At 45.5% G+C, this 21,893-nt stretch overlaps 1 protein-coding gene across 4 annotated transcripts in view; it reads left to right on the top strand.

Annotated features, from left to right (window-relative positions):
* The first annotated feature begins 6,236 nt into the window (after positions 1-6,236).
* SYS1 (SYS1 golgi trafficking protein) overlaps positions 6,237-21,893 on the top strand; it is a 62,781-nt gene continuing 47,124 nt past the window's right edge. The window contains exons 1-4 of one of the 4 annotated variants that reach the window (XM_084853975.1): positions 6,885-7,012; positions 11,208-11,474; positions 14,801-14,868; positions 16,292-18,720. In XM_084853975.1, the coding sequence (XP_084710101.1) occupies positions 11,313-11,474; positions 14,801-14,868; positions 16,292-16,532 (471 nt within the window). In that variant the 5' untranslated portion in view covers positions 6,885-7,012; positions 11,208-11,312 and the 3' untranslated portion in view covers positions 16,533-18,720. Of the gene's footprint in view, positions 6,327-6,862; positions 7,032-11,207; positions 14,869-16,291; positions 18,721-21,893 lie in introns of those variants that run through there. The other 3 variants (XM_084853974.1, XM_084853977.1, XM_084853976.1) reach the window with 3 other exon arrangements.

Below are 21,893 nucleotides of genomic sequence, written 5' to 3'. Positions count from 1 at the left end.
CCTTTTAATAGAGGATGCCTCCAAATAACTGTCCTTTGACAGCCCTTCAAACCAAGGATTCTCCTCTGTAAAGTAGGACACATGGCCACCGCAGTAAGATCAGTACAGTAACTGAACAGCCTTGTGTGATCACCCTCTATGGAGGTCTTCAACAAAAGAATGGAAAAAAAGATAACCCTGACAGCCTGATCCTATGCATCTTTATTCAGAAGTAAATACCATCATTGCTTCAAAGGACGTGTGCATGGGATTGCAGACTCAAATGTTTTCGGGCAGTGACCACCTATGTCCAAGGAACAACAGAAAGGGGCACTAGAACCAATTTATTAATGCCTAACAACACATTTCGAGCTATAGGACTCTTCAACAGCGGCAGCTGAATTGATCACCGCAGGCGACAGCTAAACCAATCTTGTATGCTATCTGATGGAGTAATTATTTATCATAGAATAGTAGGGTTGGAAGGGGCTTACAAGGCCATCGAGTCCAACCCCCTGCTCAAAGCAGGAATCCAAGTCAGATAAAGAATTAGTCAGTCAGATAGCATGCAAGATTGGTTGAGCTCCCCCTTGATGAGATGGCTTCAACTGCTCTTATTGAAGGGTCCCATGAGTCAAACCACGTTGTACCTCAATAAATTACTTCTAGTGCCCCTTGAGGTTCCTTCTTTCCTCATCATAGCCTAGGGAGAGGGTGAGACTAGATGGTCCATTAGAACCCTGCTGGGAGTTGTAGGACTTTTTTCTGTCTAAACATGCAGAGGATTGTGCCCTTAGGGTGCTTCCAAATGGAGGGGTCCTCACATATCTGAAGGCATTGTGCAACTATTCCAGTTTTTCTTTCTTAATGCATTTTCCACGGTAAGAAAAAAGACTGAAGCAGCAATGGGAAAACATGGGAGGATTAGAAGTGGATGGCAATGACATTAGAGCGCCCCTCCCACATTATATTATGGAGGGGTCGTAGCTCAGTGGTAGAGCACCTGCTTTGCATGCAGAAGGTCCCAAGTTCAATCCCTGGCCTCTCCAGGTAGGGCTGGAAAAACCCCTATCTGAAATCCCAGAGTGCCACTGCCAGTGTCAACAATACACTGATGGACCAATGGTCTGACTCAAAGGCAGCTTCCTATGTGTAAATCCCGTGAATGAGGCAAGGCAATTGCACATTAAAAGCCTTGCTTGGCAGCATCCTTAATGAAAAAACAAATATTTGGCTTCATAGCATTTGAGATGAGGCTGGCCGGGAAACAAACTACCAGGAGACCTAAGAGGGTCAAAATAGGTGAGGAAGTCAGGGGGTCTTTGTTTTCACAATTAAAGCTGTTATAGCGTAGGGCAACTTTCCCCAACCTGGTGCCCTTTGGACCAACTCCCGTCATCCCCTGCCAGCATCTCTAGTGTTCAGGAATGCTTGGAGTGGTACTCCAAAACAACTGGAAGGCACAAGATTTGAGAAAGCAGAACCAGGGGTTAAGAGCACGAACTAAGGGACAGTTGAATCTCAGCACAGCCAGGAACTTGCTGGGTGGCACTGAGGATGATACTCTCTCTCAGCCCTGGAAGATACTGAAATAATAATAAAGAACAGTCGCTGTGGAACAAGCGCTTTCAGTATCGTCCTGCCATGCTTTTTTCAGACCTGATTTGTCCCTACAGGTGCACAAAAGTCTGAAGGGGGCTTCTAAGCAAATTCAGCTGGAAACAGTTTGAAGCCTCAGCAACCCTGCATTATCAGCGTTCCGACCATGCAGAGACTCCTGAGCGCATTCATCTGAAGGCACTTAAGATTATGGACTCCACACTGCAGTTGGGTGGGAGAGAAGCTGAGAGATACCATATTATGTCAATGATGGGGAGGGGGAAGGAGTTGAGGTTGATAGAAAGTGGCTTACGGCAAACGTGTAATGTAGTTCACTGTTAATAACCCGTTGTACTGTTTTATTGTGTTTTATGTATATTATAGAGGGTGGGTGATTCCCACAGCCCCATTATTATCACGAATACTATTATTATTCATTTATTTCATTTCTATACCCCCCAATAGCTGAAGCTGTCTGGGCAGTTCACAAAAAATACACATCACAGTACAAGATAATAAAAACATAATATAAAACGTCTAACATAAAAAAATTGAACAATTTAAACAGCAAAAGTATTTGCAATAATATACTGGACCTGATAGAAAGAACAGACATAAATTCCCCATCATTTGCCATCAAATGCCTGGGAGCAGAGGACAGTCTTAACCTGGCGCCAAAAAGATGATTGCATTGGAGCCAGGCGGACCTCAGTAGGGAGAGCATTCCATAAACAGGGGGCTACCACTGAGGAGGGTTTCTCCCTTGTTGCCACCTTCCCAGCTTCTCTCGGAGGAGGCACTCTGAGAAAGGTCTCTGAGGTTGATCGTAGTGTCTGGATAGGTTCAGGTTGGGAGAGGAGCTCCCTCATGTATTGTGGTGCTGAGCCATGTAAGGTTTTATAGGTTAAAACCAGCACCTTGAATTGGGCTCACAAACATACAGGCAGCCAATACAAGTGGGCCAGAACTGGTGTTATATTGTTGGACTGCCTGGTCCCTGTTATTTATCTGGCTGCCACATTTTGCACAAACTGCAGCTTGTGAACAGTCTTCAAGGGAAGTCCCACATAGAGTGCACTGCAGTAATCTAATGTGGAGGTTACTTTGAATTTATTTTAAATGAGGTAGAAACTTTTAAATGAATTAATAAGCAAACCTTGTAACATTATTAAATCCTCTTATCACTCCCATTTTGCAGATTGGGGATGGGCAAGCTGAGGAGCAATGGCTTATTACTTATTCCTTTTATTATTTATGTATGTTTGTATCTAGGGTATTTATATAGGTTGCCTACTATTTTGAGAGTAGAAAGTATAAGGAAGGGTGATGATAGATAGATAGATAGATAGATAGATAGATAGATAGATAGATAGATAGATAGCAAGACTAGTTGTCTAAGGTAAACATTAGGTAATATTTATGTACTACATACAAATCAGATACAGGTTTTTAAAATAGCTAAAGATTTGAGTTTGAGGGAGAAATAGTAATAGGACAAGATTTTAATTGTGTTTTAGATATTAATAAAGATAGGAAAAGTGAAGTGCGCAGAATAAACTTACAAAACTTTACCAAAGCAAGTGATATCTTATTTTGAGACATTGCAGTTGATAGATATTTGGAGACATTTTAATTTAATTTTTTTTAAGGACCACCTTTGTTCAGTTATTAATAGTAATTTGAGAATTGACTTACTTCTTAGACAATTCAATTCAGTGACAAATACAACAAATATAGGAATAGGAGCCCGTTTAGTATTTGATCTTATTTGCAGGGAGGCAGGTATTAAACATTAAAAGAACTAATAAGCAAAACACTTATTCATTTTTGATAGCTAATGAGGAAGTGACAGAATCACCAAGAAAGCAGATAGAAGAATATTTTCTGTTAAACATTATACTTGAAATTTCTTGGCCAGCTATTTGGGATGGCGCAAAATTATACTTTAGGGCAGGTGGTGGAGAATCTGTGGCCCTCCAGATGTTGTTGGGACTACAGCTCCCATCATTCTGATGACTGGCCATGTGGCTTGAGGTTGATGGGAGATGAAGTCCAACAACATAAGAACATAAGCCATGCTGGATCAGACCAAGGGTCCATCTAGTTCAGCATTCTGTTCACATAGTGGCCAACCAGCTGCCCACAGGAAACCCACAAGCAAGACATTAGTGCAACAGCACCCTCTCACCCATATTCCCCAGTAACTGGTATACATAGGCATATTGCCTGAGGTAGCATATAGCCATCAGGACTCGTAGCCATTGATAGCCTTATCCTCCAGGAATGTGTCCAGTTCCCTTTTACAGCCATCCAAATTGGTGGCTATCACTACGTCCTGTAGTAGTGAATTCTATAGTGCAACCATGCGCTGTGTGAAGAAGTACTTCCTTTTATCTGTACTGAATCACCCACCAATCAGCTTTATGGGATGACCCCGGGTTCTAGTATTATGAGAGAGGTAGAAAAATGTCTCCCTATACACTTTTGCCACACCATGGATCATTTTGTAGACCGCTATCATGTCTCCTCTTACTCGCCTTTTCTCCAAGCTAAACACTCCTAGCTCTTGTAACCTTTCATAGCCGAGTTGCTCCAACCACAGGTTCCCCACCCCTGTAATGCCTGCCACTAAGGGCCTTGGACAGTGGGCTGTGTAAAGTGGAGGAGCATGGAATGGAGGGAAGAGGGAAGTTGGAAAGGGAAGGCAGCTGGTGCCAGAGAAGAGGAGGCAGGAGCAGGAGAGGGAAGGAGGAGATTCAGGGAAACTAGCAGCATGGTCAAGAAGAGAAAGAAACAGATCAAGCAGCCTTCAGCCAAAACAGTGAACCTCCACAACAGAGATGGCAAAAAAAGAGTAAGTGTGCAATCCTATGCATGTTTAGACAGAAAAGAGTCCTACAACGGCGAAAGTTGTAGGACTCTTTTCTGTCTAAGCATGCATAGAATTGCACTCTAAAGGAACTGGGACAAGCAACTTTTGTGGGTCTAGCAAAAGTAACGCTGTACTTTACAGCGAACTGTGCCTCAGACCTGAAAGGGGGGGATGCCCCCCCTAAATTTTTCTGCCGGCTCTAATTTTGTTTGTTCGGATAATTGAAAAACTGTTTATAATATTGTCTCTAAACAGCCTGCAAACCAGATGAATTGCCCCCCCTACTTTTTTTTGGCAGATTCCCCAGAACTTTTAGGCTGGCTTCAGGCCTGCTGTGGCTTAAAGTTAGAGTTGTTCACATTTGGTTTATAGTCCTACTAATCATCTTAATATTGTTATTTACCAAACATTCTAAAGTAAATACTGTTAAATATCTATTTGTTTGTCTCTGAAGTGATTGCAGTCTGCCCCTTCTCATCCTAGTTATAGAAACCTGAAACATTATACTGTGTTTTAGGGGCTTATTTCTCAGTAAGATTGCTTACAGTGCAATCCTATGCATGTCTACTTAGAAGTAAATCCAGCTGCATTCAATGGGACTTAGTCCCAGTTTGTGTGCATTTGGGATTGCAGCTTTATTGAAAGAAAAGTAAAAAATAAAGTTGAGTGCATGAATGAGATAATTTAATTAGAAAGAATTAATAACTGTTGGACAGCAAACTATCAGGCAAATTAGAAGAAATGTAGATGTACATTTGTAAATAAACCCTATGAAGCAGGCGGGTTTATTTACAAAGCAGAAATATTTGGAAAAATTGAATAAAACCTACCAATTATTGGCCCTATATTTAGTGGGGCTTTCTCCCACGTGAGTGTATATCGGACTGCAGCCTTTCACACACTTCCCAAGCCCCTTGAACACAGCTGGGCCTCCTTCCGACTAAAATATAGGGTCAGGCTTATAAAGCATGTATAATCATCAGGCCATCATTTTGAAAACAACATTAGTACACCAAACTAATAATAAATAATTGTTTTGTTTGTTCAGTCGTGTCTGACTCTTCGTGACCCCATGGACCACAGCATGCCAGGCCTTCCTGTCCTGCGCTCTCTCCCGGAGCGTGCTCAAGTTCATATTCATTGCATCGGTGATGCTATCTAGCCATCTCATCCTCTGCCGTCCCCTTCTCCTTTTGCCTTCAGTCTTGCCCAGCATCAGGGTCTTTTCCAGGGAGTTTTCTCTTCGCATTAGGTGGCCAAAATATTTGAGTTTCAGCTTCAGTATCTGTCCTTCCAATGAGCACTCAGGGTTGATTTCCTTTAGGATGGACTGATTTGACCTCCTTGCAGTCCAGGGGACTCGTAAGAGTCTTCTCCAGCACCACAGTTCGAAAGCATAAATAATTAGTTATTATTATTAAAAAATCCTCCACTCCGCAAAAGGTCTCCTTCTGCACAGCACTCTCCATCGCTGCACCCAAACCCCGCCCTCCATTGGATGCAGGGGCGCGGGCGCTGCGCTCCATCACTTTCCACCTACGGCAGAATTCCCAAATCAGCCTCGAAGTAACTGAGCATGGACTATTCCGTGTGCCAAAACTACGTCTTCCTCCCGTCCCGCCCGTCTCCATAAAGACGCGCTGAAGGGCCGGCTTCTTCCTGACTGCGCATTAAATCGCTTGCGTAGCGTGCCGCAAACGTGTAAGGTTGACCTTACTCCCAGCCCTTACGCGTATGCAACCGCAGAGCTCGCCGGTGATCGGACCTCCTGCCTATAGAGCTCAACGTAACATCATAGGGATTAAAGAAGAAAGAATAGCGCGGCACGCCGCGTGCACTTCTGGTGAATATGGAAAGCTCCCATAGGCACCCCGAGGTATGCCGAAAACCCCACCTACTTTGTATTGAAAACTGAAGCGGGAAAGAACGGCTCCATTTTGGGCCGGAGAGGTATCAATCCGACTTATGGTGATGTGTGATTCTAGATTTCCTATCTCTATGGCGACGGAAGAGGAAATTCAAAGGCTGAGTCACAGCCACATAGACTTATAGCGCACACTAGACGGAAGTAAGCCTCACCGGCTTCAGTGAAACCCATTCCCAAGTAAGCGTTTACACCGGCCGCCGCCAACCTGGTGTCCTCCGGATGTGTTGGACTACAACTCCCAGCATCCATGCTGGGAGTTGTAGTCCAACACATCCGGAGGACACCAGGTTGGCGGCGGCCGTGTACAGGATTACAGCCCGCGGTGATTTCTAAGGCGTAGACACCATAGAGGTCACCAGCTCCCCGACGCTCCGGCTGTAGCCTAACGTCACTTCCTGCCTCCGAGGTGCCCTTCTAGGAACGTGGCGGTTTCTCTGTGGCTGCTCGGGGCAAGCGATGTTTAACCCAGACGCTGTTCTTTCTAGGCGGCGGGAGGGCGGCTGACTCGGTGGTCGGCCGAGCGGAGTCAGCTGCGAAGACGGGCCTGCCCCGGCCTGGCCTGCCCGTGGGCGAGGAGAGTTTGGAGCGTGGCGGTTGCTCGGAGCGGTGGATGGAAAGAGGGCTCCCGAGGCTCGGTGAGGACGGGGGAGAAAGGTAAAAAAAGGCGGAAGTTCGAAGGGGGAAAAGGGGGCGGCGGGTGACGTGGCTGCCAGTTTTCATGGCAATCATGTTGGTGGGGCCGTGTGTGTGTGTTCCTGGGGTTGCCACTCCTTTCTTTTCTGGCCCCCGCCCTCCCGTGCCCTTTAAACAGCTTCATGACAGGCAGACAACCGACAGGTATGGTTTGTTTGTTTATTTAGCCTGCAATCCTGTACCCACTAACCTGGGACTAAGCTCTATTGAACTTAGTGGGACTTACTTGAGAGTAGACACGTACAGGGTGCAATCCCATGCTGTTTTGACAGGGAAAAAAAGCCCTACAGCTCCCAAGGTGCCCCAGCCAGCATGGGTTCGTAGGACTTCTTTTTCTGCCTAAACATGCATATAAGATTGTGTCCTTAATTTATATCCTGCCCTTCTGCCTAAAAATGGCACTCAAGGTGGTTCCCAGTTTCTCCCAATATGGTGATGCAATGATGGGGAAAGCCTTACTTTCTTTGTTTCTGTTTGTTCGTGTCTAAAGCCATGGGAAGCTCTTGGCACAAAAAGCCGGTAGTCCTATGAGTACCACTATATATACATAGCACCTTAGTTAGTATTAATAGGGTACATTACATTTCTTAGATGCCTTTCTCAGAAAAGTCTCAAAGCATCTTACAACATAAAATTCAAACTTATAAAAATTTACAACAGCAAAAATCATGTAGCAATAAAATACCACAACCTGATAAAACAACAAAATTAAGGAAGCAATCCTATGGTCGCTAGTCAGCGGCTAGATGGTCATAGGATACATTGGTTCCCTGAGAACCAACCAACCCCCCCCCCTCACGCTGCCTCAGAGGCAGCTCGGAACACCTCTGTGCTTGGAAGAGGAGCAGCGAAAACGGGGTTCCTGGGGGCGTTCCAGGGCAGGGAAGGCGGAAATGCTGGTATGATGCCTTCAACATGTTGTCCAGCAGCCGCTTCCCCCGCTCCGCCTTCCCACAAGTGCAGAGTGGCTGAAGCGCAGAGGGGACAATCCCCTCTGCACTTCTTTTGCCCTGCATTGGATAGGCGGCCGCCTCCAAGTTCAGAGGCGACCGCCTATCCTGGTAAGATTGCTCCCTAGAAGCCCATCATAATGCCTGGGAGTGAAGTCTTAACCTGGTGCTGAAAAGATGATGACATTAGCCCCTTAAAGGCTCTGATTATCCAGTTCCATGGAGCAGACATCCTGCCTCTCTACAGTATTCCCCTATCAAGGTTGGCATGTTGAGGCTCTGAGAAGGCTGTTGTGCCTTTTAAGAGAGCGGTTCACCTGGTGGGAATCTTGCCATCCAGGGTGCTGGTGATGGTGCTATGCAGCTCCTCAAAGTACAGGGTCTGTCTCAGGGTTTGGCCCTGGTAATGCTGACTTTTGCTTACTCTATAATTTAATGTAGCTTCTCTTTCCATCGTAATCCAAGGGTTCAAAGTAGGTTACAGTGTATCCTTTCCTCATTTTACTTTGCATCCATCTCTGATAAGTAATAAGTGCCTTCCATAAAACGGCACAGTTAGGGTCTGGGAGATAATGTTTTGACCCCCTGCTAGCCAAGGGCCCATATGGCCACTAAGTAAGTCATCCTTCATTCCCACCTCCCATCTGTAAAATGTGACCAAATTCACATGGTAGTAGGGAGGGTGAACACAATAAGGTTGGTGAGCATTCCTATGCACACTAACATGAAAGTAACCCTTATTGAACATAGCAGGCTCAGACTTACTTCTGAGTAAACATACCTAAGATCGCTCTGTAAAAGTGAATTATAAATAAGTGGTAGCAGTGGTTTACAGTGCAATCCTATTTGTGTCTGCGTAGAAATGAGTCCCAAATTCTCCCAAGTGTGTGTATATAGAATTGCATCCTAAGCCCCTCTACTCCTAAAATAGATGGTTTTAATAATAGTGGTTGGTAGATTTGCTATCTATGAACACGGAATTAATGGAGGATAATAGCCATGATAGTGCGGTCACTGAACTTGAGCCGGACATCCTCGAGAGTGAAGTCAAGTGGGCCTTAAGAAGCATTAGTAACAACAAAGCTAGCGGAGATGACAGTATTCCAGCTGAGCTATTTAAAATCCTAAAAGATGATGCTGTTAAAGTGCTGCATTCAATATGCCAACAAATTTGGAACACTCAACAATGGCCGCAAGACTGGAAAAGGTCAGTTTACATTCCAATTCCAAAGAAGGGCAACGCCAAAGAGTGTTCAAACTACCGCACAATTGCGCTCATTTCACATGCCAGCAAGGTGATGCTCAAAATCCTACAAGCTAGGCTTCAGCAGTATGCGAACCGAGAACTACCGGAAGTACAAGCTGGGTTTCGAAGAGGCAGAGGAACTAGAGATCAAATCGCCAACATTCGCTGGATCATGGAGAAAGCAAGAGAATTCCAGAAAAAACGTCTATTTCTGCTTCACTGACTACGCTAAAGCCTTTGATTGTGTAGATCACAACAAACTGTGGCAAATTCTTAAAGTGATGGGAGTACCAGACCACCTTACCTGTCTCCTGAGAAACCTGTACCAGGGTCAAGAAGCAACAGTAAGAACCAGACATGGAACAACCGAGTGGTTCAAAATTGGGAAAGGAGTACGACAAGGCTGCATATTGTCACCCTGCTTATTTAACTTATATGCAGAGTACATCATGAGAAACGCCGGGTTGGATGAATCACAGGTCGGAATTAAGATTGCTGGGAGAATTATCAACAACCTCCGATATGCAGACGATACCACCCTAATGGCAGAAAGCGAAGAGGATCTCAAGAGCCTCTTGTTGAGGGTGAAAGTGGAGAGTGCAAAAGCTGGTTTGAAACTCAACATTAAAAAAACGAAGATCATGGCATCTGGCCCCATCACTTCCTGGCATATAGAAGGGGAAGAAATGGAAGCAGTGACAGATTTTACTTTCTTGTGCTCCAAGATCACCGCAGATGGTGACTGTAGCTATGAAATTAAAAGACGCTTGCTCCTTGGGAGGAAAGCTATGGCAAACCTAGACAGCATAGTAAGAAGCAGAGACATCACCTTGGCGACAAAGGTCCGTCTAATCAAAGCTATGGTTTTCCCAGTAGTAATGTATGGCTGTGAGAGCTGGACTATAAGGAAGGCTGAGTGCCGAAGAATTGATGCTTTCGAACTGTGGTGCTGGAGAAGACTCTTAGGAGTCCCCTGGACTGCAAGGAGGTCAAATCAGTCCATCCTAAAGGAAATCAACCCTGAGTGCTCATTGGAAGGACAGATGCTGAAGCTGAAGCTCAAATATTTTGGCCACCTAAAACTCTCTGGAAAAGACCCTGATGCTGGGAAAGACTGAAGGTAAAAGGAGAAGGGGACGGCAGAGGATGAGATGGCTAGATAGCATCACGGATGCAATGAATATGAACTTGAGCACACTCCGGGAGAGAGCGCAGGACAGGAAGGCCTGGCGTGCTATGGTCCATGGGGTCACGAAGAGTCGGACATGACTGAACGACTGAACAACAATGTCTAATAACTAGTGTTAGCCATGGTAGCTAAATGGAAGAACTTTCCTGTTCAGAAGCAATATACCTCAGATTACCAGGAGCTGTATTAACCTTTTCCCTTCACAGCCTGTTTGTGTGGTTTGAGAGGCATTTGGCTGGCCACTGATGGATACAGAATGCTATATCTGATGGACCTTTGTTATGATTCGGAAAGGTGATTCTTACGTTCTTTGTTTGCAAATGGAATCCCACTGAAATATTTGTTTTCCTAATTCTTAACATGGCTGTTCAATTTGTGCTGAATAGTACCTTGCCCTATATCTCTATGGTTGGATGGGTTAAAAATCTTTAATCCTGCAGTGCCCATGCAGCCAGAATCACCATGTGTTCCCTTCCTCCCCTTTCTGTGTTACCATTGCCAATGCCATCTATGCAGCATTCAGGCAGATCTGGGGTGCTTTCATTTGTTCTCACCGGTTTCTGTCTCTGCTAGCTTTCCCAGTGCCTCTCTCAGGGCCAGGAACCTCACGCTGGGTTACCACACAAAAGGAGTAGCAATGTTGTAAATGCCAAAAGATGCTGGTGCTGCTCTTAAGTTTTAGAGGATGGGTTGGTAGGAGGCCCCTTCCATAAGCTGTGGCTGGGGTGACGTGTTGTTTTGTTCCCTTTCAGGTGCTGATGGACTCTCTCTGTGTGGTCTCTAGGCACTGACCTGTGAACTTGATGCTGTAAGACGTTGCTCGATTGTGCATAACCAGCCTGTGGGCACCTCCTGGAATGGCTCCGCAATTCCGCAGTTACATCTGGGATCCTGCCCTTATCCTCTCCCAGATTGTGCTCATGCAAGCAGTTTACTACAGTTCGCTGGGTCTGTGGTTGGCTCTGGTGGACAGCCTGGTTAAAAATAGCCCATCCCTTGACCAGATTTTCAGTTACGAGGTAGGAAGTTCTTCTTTGGGCAGGCACTGAGGGGCGGGGGAAATGGACAGCTAAAGGGGAAACGGGAAGATTTTGAAGTCAAACATTGCAGGCCAAAATGATTGCTGTCTGGGGTCGCTGCCTTAGATACCCAGGAAAATTCTGGAGCCAGATTTTTTTTTTAAAAAAATGGCCATAATCCAGATTCCTCTCCTCCTCCATCCAGAGAGGGAAGGGAGCAGAAGTAAAAGTGCAGCTGGAAATGGAAGGAAAATGCTGGACAGGAAAGGATTTGGCCTACAGATGTAACTTTCTCCCTATCTGAGATCAGGTATGTAGATCAGTAGTTGAGGGGAGCCATGTGTGCATAGGTTCGGGGGTGAGGAACAGTGGGAAGGCAGAGCAGAGGAATTTCCGATGTTGTTTTTTTCTTTCTATCTTTCTCCTGGCATCTCCAGCCTCCCCTTTGCTTATGACCATGACCTCCAGATACATGGGCTGCATGCCCACCTCCTCTGGCTGGGGTGGGGAGATCTGGATCATGTTTCCATATCTGAATATCCACTGCTTAAAAAAATAAAAATGGGTGCAACATTACCCAGTTTTATAGACTATGTTCTATAATGTTTGAATCTGCATGCTTTTTGTTATTTTTCTCCAATTACATTACTTTAAGTAACTGAGTTTCTGGTTTACATAGTAAAGGAAGTTAATCTGCACTGCTGCAAATTACTGCCTTTACTATATCAACATTAAGGGTACTATCCTATGCATGTTTAAACAGAAAAAAGTCCTACAACTCGCAGTGTTCCCCAGCCAGCATGGCTGGTTGGGAAATGCTGGGAGTTAGAGGACTTCTTTGTGTCCTAAGACTATGTTGTCCATTTTTCCAAATATTGCCCATTGTGGAGAAGTCATGTTTTGTATTGTTGTTGATAAGAGGAACTGATGTTATGCACCACACAACCTTGCAAAGGTTTGATATGGAGTCAGCCCCTCATTTTTTCCCCAAGGAGTAGCTTCCTCTTCGCTGTGAATGTTCAGTTTTAACTGTCGTGACCTTCGCTTTATTTTCCTTTCTAGCCATTTAATTCACTCTCTTCACTGCCAAAAGCAACTAGTGATATCAAGGATCCCCAGTTAAATGCTTAAACAGAGGCATTCTTACAGTGCAGATCTGCTGTGGAGAATAGGGGTGCTGATGTTCTTTCTTTGGGGGGAAGATGTGTATGTGGGTGGGAGGAGGGAGTTGATACTGGTTACTTGCCTAGGGACTCATAAAACTCAAGCTTAGGTGGCTTTTAAAAGGATAAGACAGATCCATAGTGGATAGCTTTGTAATGTTAATGGATATTAGCTGTCATAGCTAAATAGAGTCTGGAGGCAGTATACCTCTGAATACAAGATGCTGGGGACAGAGGCTTTCCAGGGGCATCAGGCTGGATACTGTTGCACACAGAATTTGAACTAGATGGCCCCTTGGCCTGATCCCGCAGGGCTGTTCTTATATTCTTAACATGTGACCAGCCCTGGAGGAGAGATGGCCATGACTGGGGCAGAGAGCAGATTGGCTTGGGTCGTGCTTTCCCTTCCTTGCTCTCCTCTGCTGTCATTTGACTCACCCAGGGCTTGTGGGAGCATGTTTCATCTTTCTCTCCCTCCCTAGGCTCTGAAGTAGAGAAGAGTGAATACAAGCTCTAAGTGAGCCAGATGATGGCAGAAGGGGTTCAGAGAGGGGAAGACCACACCCTAGGCCAAGGGTGGGCAACTTGGGGCCCTCCAGATGATATGCTGTACAACTCCCATCATCCCTCACCATTGGCTATGCTGGCTAAGGCTGATGGGAGTTGTGGCTCTCTAGATGTTTTGGCCTATGAGTTAAGAACATAAGAGCTCTGCTGGATCAGACCAAGGGCCCATGTAGTCCAGCATTTTGTTCACACAGTGGCCAACCAGCTGCCCACAGGAAATCCACAAGCAGGACATGAGTGCAACAGCACCCTCCCGCCCATGTTCTCCAGCAACTGGTGTACAGTTGCCCACCCTTTGCCTAGGCTCTGAAGTAGAGAAGAGTGAACACAAGCCCTCGATGAGCACGATGAAGGAAGAAGGGGTTCGGAGAAGGGGTTCGGAAAGAGGAAAACCAACCTGCTGCGTTCTGTCCCTATCATCTTGCTTCTCTCCTTGAGGCTGCCCAGCAGAGGTGAGCAGCTGGAGCACAAGCCTCACCTGTGGTGAATCGAGTGGCAGCACTGAAAGGGCTGGATGGTGTGGGAAGAACCCTGCCATAACCAGTCTGCACTTTTCTTCAGCCATTGCAAGATTTTGAGCGTCCAGAACCAGCCAGTGGACATGGCTCTTCATTCCCTGTGGTTTCTGAGTGAGAAATGGACAGGTGGTGACCTTGTTCCTATCATGCTTCTAATGGAGGCAGGGCTATAAATCAGTCCACTGAAACGGAATGTGCACTGCTGTAGGGCTCAACCTCTTTTGATCCCATGAGTCACATTCCCTGGGAAGTGTTGGCTCTGCTTGTCTTCCTGTGCCTGTAATATCAGGGAATGTTCATATGCAGCCTTTGACTCAGCTGATTCCAACTTTAGCAAGCAGAAATCGCCAGCCTGGGGGCTCTGTGGAGTGTGCCTTCTCACAGCCTGCTGACCTCAGTGTATTGCAGGGGGAAGTGACTCATGATAGTATGGATTTCTGTGGCAGTTGTAGAGTTTTGCTTCTAGAGTGTTGTCATTTTGAGTTCTGCAAGACCATAGTTAATGTGCCCTGGCAGGGAGCCAGTAGGCCATTAATACCTTCAATCTCTTGAATCAATATAATTGATTATTGGGGTCCATATGGCATATCTTGATCTTAGCTAGAATCCATATGTGGAATCCCTTAACCATTGGTTGAATCATTTAGATCACCAAATAAATAATCGAGATTCATTTTAGGTGTTAATTGCAGGAAGTCAAGGGACTGCTTTGTATAATATTCTGCGGTTTCGGATGGGAAGGAGGGGACTTAACCTCAAAAGATAGGAACATCTGTTATGTGGACATTGGATTTCAGGTTGTATTTAGATACATTGATCCAAATTCAACCACAGTGCAGCCTTAAAAAAATGTGTGCAATAGCATTGGGCATGAATTTATTTGGTCCTGGTTGATTTTGAAAGTTTGCTAAGACCTTTACATACAAATCTGTACTCTTTACGGAAGAATGTGCTTTTCTCCCCTAAAGCTACTTTGGCTATATTGTGAATGGGGGTTATGGAAGGAGAAGAGTTAAACTGGAAACAAGCTCAAAATCTATGTATCTCAGTGGCTGCTTGTCTTTGTAACCCTGTGTAGGTTTTGGGATTCTCCACCCCTCTTGGGAGACTTGCCATGATGGCTTTTATCCTGAATGCACTCACCTGGTAAGTCAGTGTTTGGACTGTATTAATCTCTGACACAAATACCTTTCACAGAGATGAAATAACAGGCTATGCTAGTGTGAAGCTGCCCTTTGCTGAAAACAGAGGCATTCAAATAATCTGTGTTGTATATGTTCTAAACTAAGGAATGTTGTGATGAAGCTTCTGGTAGTGATTGACAGAGGGAGCAATCCTATGGCTGCTAGACAGCAGCTAGACGGCCATAGGATATATGGTTTTCTGGGAACCGACCTCCCCCCACTTCCACGCTGCCTCTGAGGCAGTGTGGAACACCCCCATCCTCCTCGCTCGCAAGAGGAGTGCAGAGCGGCTGAAAAGGGGCGTTCTGGGGCAGGGAGGGTGGAAATGCCTATATGACATCCAATGTGTCATATAGCAGCCTCCTCCCCCGCTCAGCCCTCCCACGGCTAGACAGCCGCAATTGGCTGTCTAGCTGAAATTGCAGGGCAGGAGAAGTGTGGAGGGAACAATCCCCTCCATGCTTCTCCTGCCCTGCTTTGTATAGGTGGTCGCCTCCGAGTTCGGAGGCAGCCGCCTATCTGAATAGGATTGCGCCCTAAGCCACCCAAAGTCTTTGACTACCATTGGCTGAACTACTCAGATCCTACAGAAGGACAGGGCATGAAGAAGAGCCCAGGGTAGGGATGGGGAACTTGTGGCCCTCCAGATGTTGCTGGACTACAACTCCCATCACCCCTTACTATTGGCTCTGCTAGCTAGGAAAAGAAGAGGCACAGGAAAAGAGGAAGCAGGAGCCTGAAAAGGCAACAAGCAAAGGAAATGGAGGATCTAAGAAAGGAGCATTGGAAGAAGGGGCTACCCAAGGAAGGAAGGGAAGAGAAGGTCAGATGAAAGCATCAGAGGGGCAGGATATCTGGAAAGATGTGATCAAGAGTTGCAGGAATGAAAAAAGTAAATGATCACAGATCAGTTTTAAATAACTTGCCAAATATTTAGCTGCTGTCCCTTAAAGACAATGAGCATGACTATTTTTATTCCTCTTCCCCCTCATGAATGGACAGAGAGAGAGAGAATGAGAGAGAGAGAGAGAGAAGTCATGCCTACAGAGAGCAGCCAGGAGAGTAAGTGAAGTTTCGAAATCAAAACTTCAAAAACATTCAGCTCTTCATTTTCCTAAGAGCCTAAAATAGCTCCGCTGCAAATGAGAAAAACAGAAAGCTCTAGCACTAGAGTTGTAGGGTTTGGTTTTTCCCCTACCTCTGGCTGTGTTAAAAACCTATTAAAAAGTCCTGGCATAAGACTGGACTGGCATAACTTGTACAGAACATGGACTGTTGGTGGAGGATAAATATAATAATTTCTTATATCTTTTTTGTTACTGAGTTCCTTCCTCCATTCCTGAATGATGCAATTTCAGGTAGAATAATATTTTTCCTCTTTATAGTGCCATAGGCTTGCTGTATTTCATTCGGCGAGGAAAGCAGTGCTTGGATTTCACTGTCACTGTTCACTTTTTCCACCTGCTGGGCTGCTGGATTTACAACGCACACTTTCCGACTGCTTTAACGTGGTGGCTTGTACATACTGTGTGCACGGCGCTCATGGCTGTGATTGGGGAATACCTCTGTATGCGAACGGAACTGAAGGAAATCCCATTAAATTCAGCCCCCAAATCCAATGTATAGACTCATCAGAGGTACTCTCTCTCTCTGTCAGCTTCAGCATCTTGGTGCTAACATGCGGTACATGAGAGTGCAATTAAAGAAACTCAACAGATCCATTTTGACTTCTGAAAGACATTGGCTGGAAGGCTGAGGTTTAAGATACAAGATGTGGGCACAAGATGAACAAAGCAGAATCTGACATAGCAATTCTTAGCGCTCGTTTAGGCATGTCCATTTTGCTCAAGTAGCACAGACCAGATGCAGTGTTGGGACAACAACATGTAAAAATATAAGTGGAAAATGGACTACTTCTGTGAATTTGTGAGCTTAGCCCTGGATTGTGGTGATCAGAGCTGTGCTTCTCTGTACTGTGGACACCATCTGGATCATGGCGTTCAAGCAGAGCACAATGAAAACTTCATATTGCCTCCCACCCACCTGGAAATCTGACATCTGTTTTACTTCCAGTTAAAATCTTAAATTTACTTCCAATTCAAAAATACTTTTGAATTAAAAATCAAGAAGATACAACAATGTAAGAGGACAAGATACTGTATTCCTCACTCAGCTGCTGTGATTCCAGGAAGCTTGACTAAAGACAAAGAGGAAAGTGACCATATTTATTGGATTGAAGAAACTATTTTTTTAAAATAATAAAAACTGCAATTTTCCATTGGAGTGTTACAGCTTACTGATCAGGCAGGGTTTTATTGTTTACTTGGCAGCAAGGGAAGAAAGAGTGTAGTCAGCAATATAATTCAGGAAGCTGTGACATAGAAACTTTAAACTATCAGATCCAAGAAGGTGAACAGCACACAGCAGATTAACCAGCTAGCCAGCATTGTTCCCAATGTCTGGCATAGAGGGCCAGTTGTTGCTGATCACACATGCTGGTTCAGATGAGCCTTTTTGTTTTGTACTATCATGAATGTATTTCCATGAAGATTCAGGCCTTTCTTTGATCATCAAATTCTAGTATTTATAGGATACCTGGTTTGTACAGAACAACCTGGAGTATGGATTGAGTATGGGTTGTCATTGAATCGTGGGTTGTTGTTACACACAAACTCTGCACTATGGGTTAAGTATGGGTTGTTAACCACAAACACCCCAGGAAGAGAAGCCATAATTTGTTGTTGGATTCTGAACTCTGAGTTGTTCATGGTTAAGAACCCACAGTTAAACCATAATGCAGGGTTTGCATGTCATGACAATCCCCGATTCAACAATAACCCATGCTCAGTCCATACTCTTGGTTGTTATTGTGCGTAAACCAGGTCTTTTTCTCCATTGCAGGATGCTGTGTTGGGCATTAATGCAAAACTTGCTCTGCATGCAAATTTCAATAGACTATGAACAGAGGCCTGAGTAACTACTTTTGATGTGTGCCCCATGCAGTCAAAACTGTCTCCTTTTAAAAAGGGGATTACAAGAGAGGGTTAATCCGCAACACCCAGGTGTAGCTATCATTTTTAACAATGAATTTTTATTCCTTTCTGACATGCCACTGAGCTTTCCTTTGTACATAAATATTTGTGAATGCTATTAGTTTGTATAAGTTATATTGGCAAGATAATACTTGATTTGTAATGATTGGAGGGATAATTTTGCAAATAGAACTTGATAAACTCTCAAAATGCTCCTATTGGATTCCATGGACATTGTTGCTAAATTGCAGCTGCCGGGCTTTGTGAAGTTTCTGTGCATGGTAACGTATTTTGCTCGGCATGCTCAAGGATTGTATTAGGCACAAGGCAGATCTTTACTTGCCCCATTATTATGTTTGGGGTACATATCTAAGCCAAAATCCTCTCTTCCGGTGTTAACATGCTGTAGGGTACACTTTGTTGAACAATAGTTGTGTATCACACTTTTCCAGCAGATGGCACTGTTTTCTTTTGAGTCAACTACGGGATGGATGGGTAGGGATGTACGAAAGGGACTTACCTTGTCCCGCAGCTTTTTTCGCGGTGGGGGGGAGGCGCTTCGCTTCTCCCCCCGAAGTTCATGCGAGCGGAGGGTGTCTTCCCACCTCGCCCAGCTGAAATTCAGGCCGGGAGGGAGGCTTCCCGCCTCGCCCCTGGCCGAAATTCAGGCCGGGGAGAAGCGCCCCGTCTCCCCGGCCGCGAACTTCAACAGAAAAGTAAAAAAAAAACGCCCCGTGATAGGCTACGTAACGATTTACGTAGCCTATCACGGCTAGATCTGCAAAGTCAGCTGTGATAGGCTACGTTAGTCGTCACGTAGCCTATCACGGGTGACTTAAAAAAAAAAAAAAAGCGCGTACGCAAAGGGTGGCCCCCATAGGGAGCCGCCATTCACATTCCTTATTTGGTCGCTATAGTCTACGTAAAGATTTACGTAGACTACGGCGAAAATAAGGGCAACGCAAATAGCGTTGCCCTTATTTTCGCCGTAGTCTACGTAATCTTTACGTAGACTACAGCGACCAAATAAGGAACGTGAATGGCGGCTCCCTATGGGGGCCGCCATTAGCTGTACGCGCTTTTTTTTTTTAAGTCACCCGTGATAGGCTACGTGACGATTAACGTAGCCTATCACGGCTGACTTTGCAAATCTAGCCGTGATAGGCTACGTTAATCGTCACGTAGCCTATCACGGGGGCGTTTTTGTTTTTTTTTTACTTTTCTTGGAATGGCGGCGGCGGTGGCCGGTCAAAAGACCGGCTGCCGCCCCTACCCCTGTCAAAGCCCTGCCGAACCGCTGCTGTGACCCGCCACCGGGAGAGACATTCGAGAAAGGTAAGTCCCATCCCGGGGCGGGGGCGGGGGGGAGAATTTCTCCCCGAAACTACTTCGGGGGGCAGAATACGTTGGCACTCGGCCCCCCGAAGTTTCGGCGAGAAATTCTCTGACACCCCTAGGGATGGGAGATGCTACAGTCCCTGTTCCAAACTGTTTTTCAGGGGTCCCCAACCTTTTTGGATCAGTGGGCAGACTTGGAATTTTGAGAGTGTCATGGCACACTCAAAACAAATGGCCCACATGGGTTGGGAGTGCTGACCCGTTCATTAAAAAGCTGCCATAGTGGGCAGGTGTGGTCACAAAACACTCATTTCTCAGAAGGCAAATGGTGAGACTAAAAAGTAATTTGCCAAAGAACAATGCAGAGGGGGCGGGGGAGGGTGTCCGAGCTCCAAAACACAAAACCACTCTTTTGATCACAAATAAAGGTGGTGCTGAAGGCCAGCATTTTGCTTTGCAGCATGCCACCAAAAATAATTTTTTAAATTTTAAGAAATAAAAATCAGGAGGGGCAGGCAGCCTGGCAGCCAACAAGGTAAGTGTCCATAGGTACTATGCTGGAAACCCCAGGTATAGGTTGTTTTAAGCAATTTGTTCGCAGGACTTTCTTCTCTGTGTTGGCATGGAAAGCCATCCCTTGTGAGTATTGCAATAGCATCCCTGTGGCAGCATGTGTCATCTGAAACTGGGTATTTTCTAATCCAGCCTTCCTCAATGTAGTGCCCTCCAGATGTCTTGGACTACAGCTCCCATAATTCCCAGTTGGTGTTGCAGTCTAAGACATCTGGAGGGCACCAAATTTGTCTACTCTGTCAAACAGTGGCTCTTCAAAACCCCAGGCAAGAGGACTTTCCCAGCCCTGCCACCTGAGCTCCGTTTAACTAGAGAGGCCATGGATTCAACTTTGGACAGCCAAGATGGTGCCCTCCACAAGTGCCATTAGCCCCAGCCATCATGGCCAATGGTCAGGGTTGATGGGAGTTGTAACCCAAACTATCTGGAGGCTACCCCCTTACGGAAGGCTGAAGAACCTTGCATTCGCAAATGACACGTTCTCTCACTGAACTTTTTGGGCAGGGCTAGAAACCTGTTCGTTTTGTTTAAGGAAATGAAGCTTTTAATTGGCTTTTAATTTCCATTTAATTAATGGGCTACCAAATTATTTGGTGTCTACCTGTCATTGGTGGTAATCAGTGGTGCAAGTAGAAATACATCTATCAGTCATTCTTGTACTTTTACCTTCATCTTTCCTTTAGTCACCCCCCTTCTCAGCCACGCCTTTTCTTAACCCCCCCCCCCCCAATATGAATAAAGTACCGCTGAACATGTACAGTGTGCCTTCCCTCACTGCTGGACAGCCCTTGGTTTGTTTCTCTAGAAGCTGCATTTTTTCGGCAGGATGCTCAATTTCTATTGGGTCATGTGAAAGTAAGTGTTAATTTATACACTTTTCTTGCTATTTCATGTACCAAAACTGAGTGGCAACCTTTGTCACCTACTCATTATTTTGAGTTCTAACAAGGCTGTAATACTATGCCCACTTGCTTGTGAGGAAGTCCCACTGAGCTCAGGGCTTCTGAATAGACATGTATTGGATTGGGCTGCGAATCTGTTTCCCACAAACTTTGCCCGGTGCTCCCCAGTTTCCCTTGTGTTTTGAGCAGCTTTTGTCTGCATTTACACTGCTCCAGAGCAGGTAAATGGCAGATGGCTGCCTTTCCCTAATGAACCTGGTCTGGTGTAGGCACTTGAGGGCTTGCTCTCAGAGTGTGTTTCTGCAACAGCTGCTTCTATTCCAGGGTCCATTGGCAAACTCGAACATTTTGTTCAACACTGCTAAATTTGGTCAGCAAGGAAATGAGTGCGGTAGCTTTGTTACAGACTTGCAGTTTGATTTAATTAGCAAGATCCGGCATTTTGCAGTGTGAGTCGGGGTGGCAGAAGGGAGATCTCCAGCTGTTTTGGACTTCAACTCTCAGAAGGCCCTTCCAGCATGGCCAATGGTCAGGAATGCTGGGAGTTGAAGTCCCAAAGTCTGGAGATCTACTTCTTGCCCACCCCTGGTATAAGTGATCCCTCAAGGATTTTTAAGAGCAGTAGATAAGATGGTAGAAACACACTGCTAAGTAGCATAGTACTCCAGAATATTACATGCACCTTGTCTGATCTTGGTGGGTAGGCCTGGATAAAATCATGTGGTCTGCCCATTTTGGCTCCCTTAAGGTCACACTTGATGGGACAGCCTTGTTTGTTTATGCACTTCTCTGCCCCAGTCATAAAATCAGGGGTGGCTGGTACAACACAAAGCATGAGGAGTGACACTGGGCTTCCCTCAATGCATTCGGTTACTTGAAGCCCATTTCACCTAGCCCAGGTCGGACAGCAAACGAGCCAGGCTGCTGGGGGGCATTCAAAGAGAGTTTGGGGAGGTAAGGCTGGGGGGGGGGGGAATTTGCTTCATCTCACCTAGGTGTACCTTCAGAGGCAGCCCAAGACATATTGCCTCAAGCAAAGGACAAAATGCCTGCCTCCCCCCGCTATAAGCCATCTGCACAGGCAGTTGACGCTTTCTTCAACAGTGGTGAAGGGACATGAGGGAAGTAGGTTTGCTTATAGT

Source organism: Heloderma suspectum, chromosome 4 (genome assembly GCF_057233095.1).
Source record: "Heloderma suspectum isolate Gila_16-S chromosome 4, 16-S_ref, whole genome shotgun sequence".
In the NCBI taxonomy this organism is placed as follows: Eukaryota; Metazoa; Chordata; class Lepidosauria; order Squamata; family Helodermatidae; genus Heloderma; species Heloderma suspectum.
The sequence above is the reverse complement of the archived record's forward strand: the minus strand, read 5'-3'. Positions and strand labels throughout refer to the sequence as shown.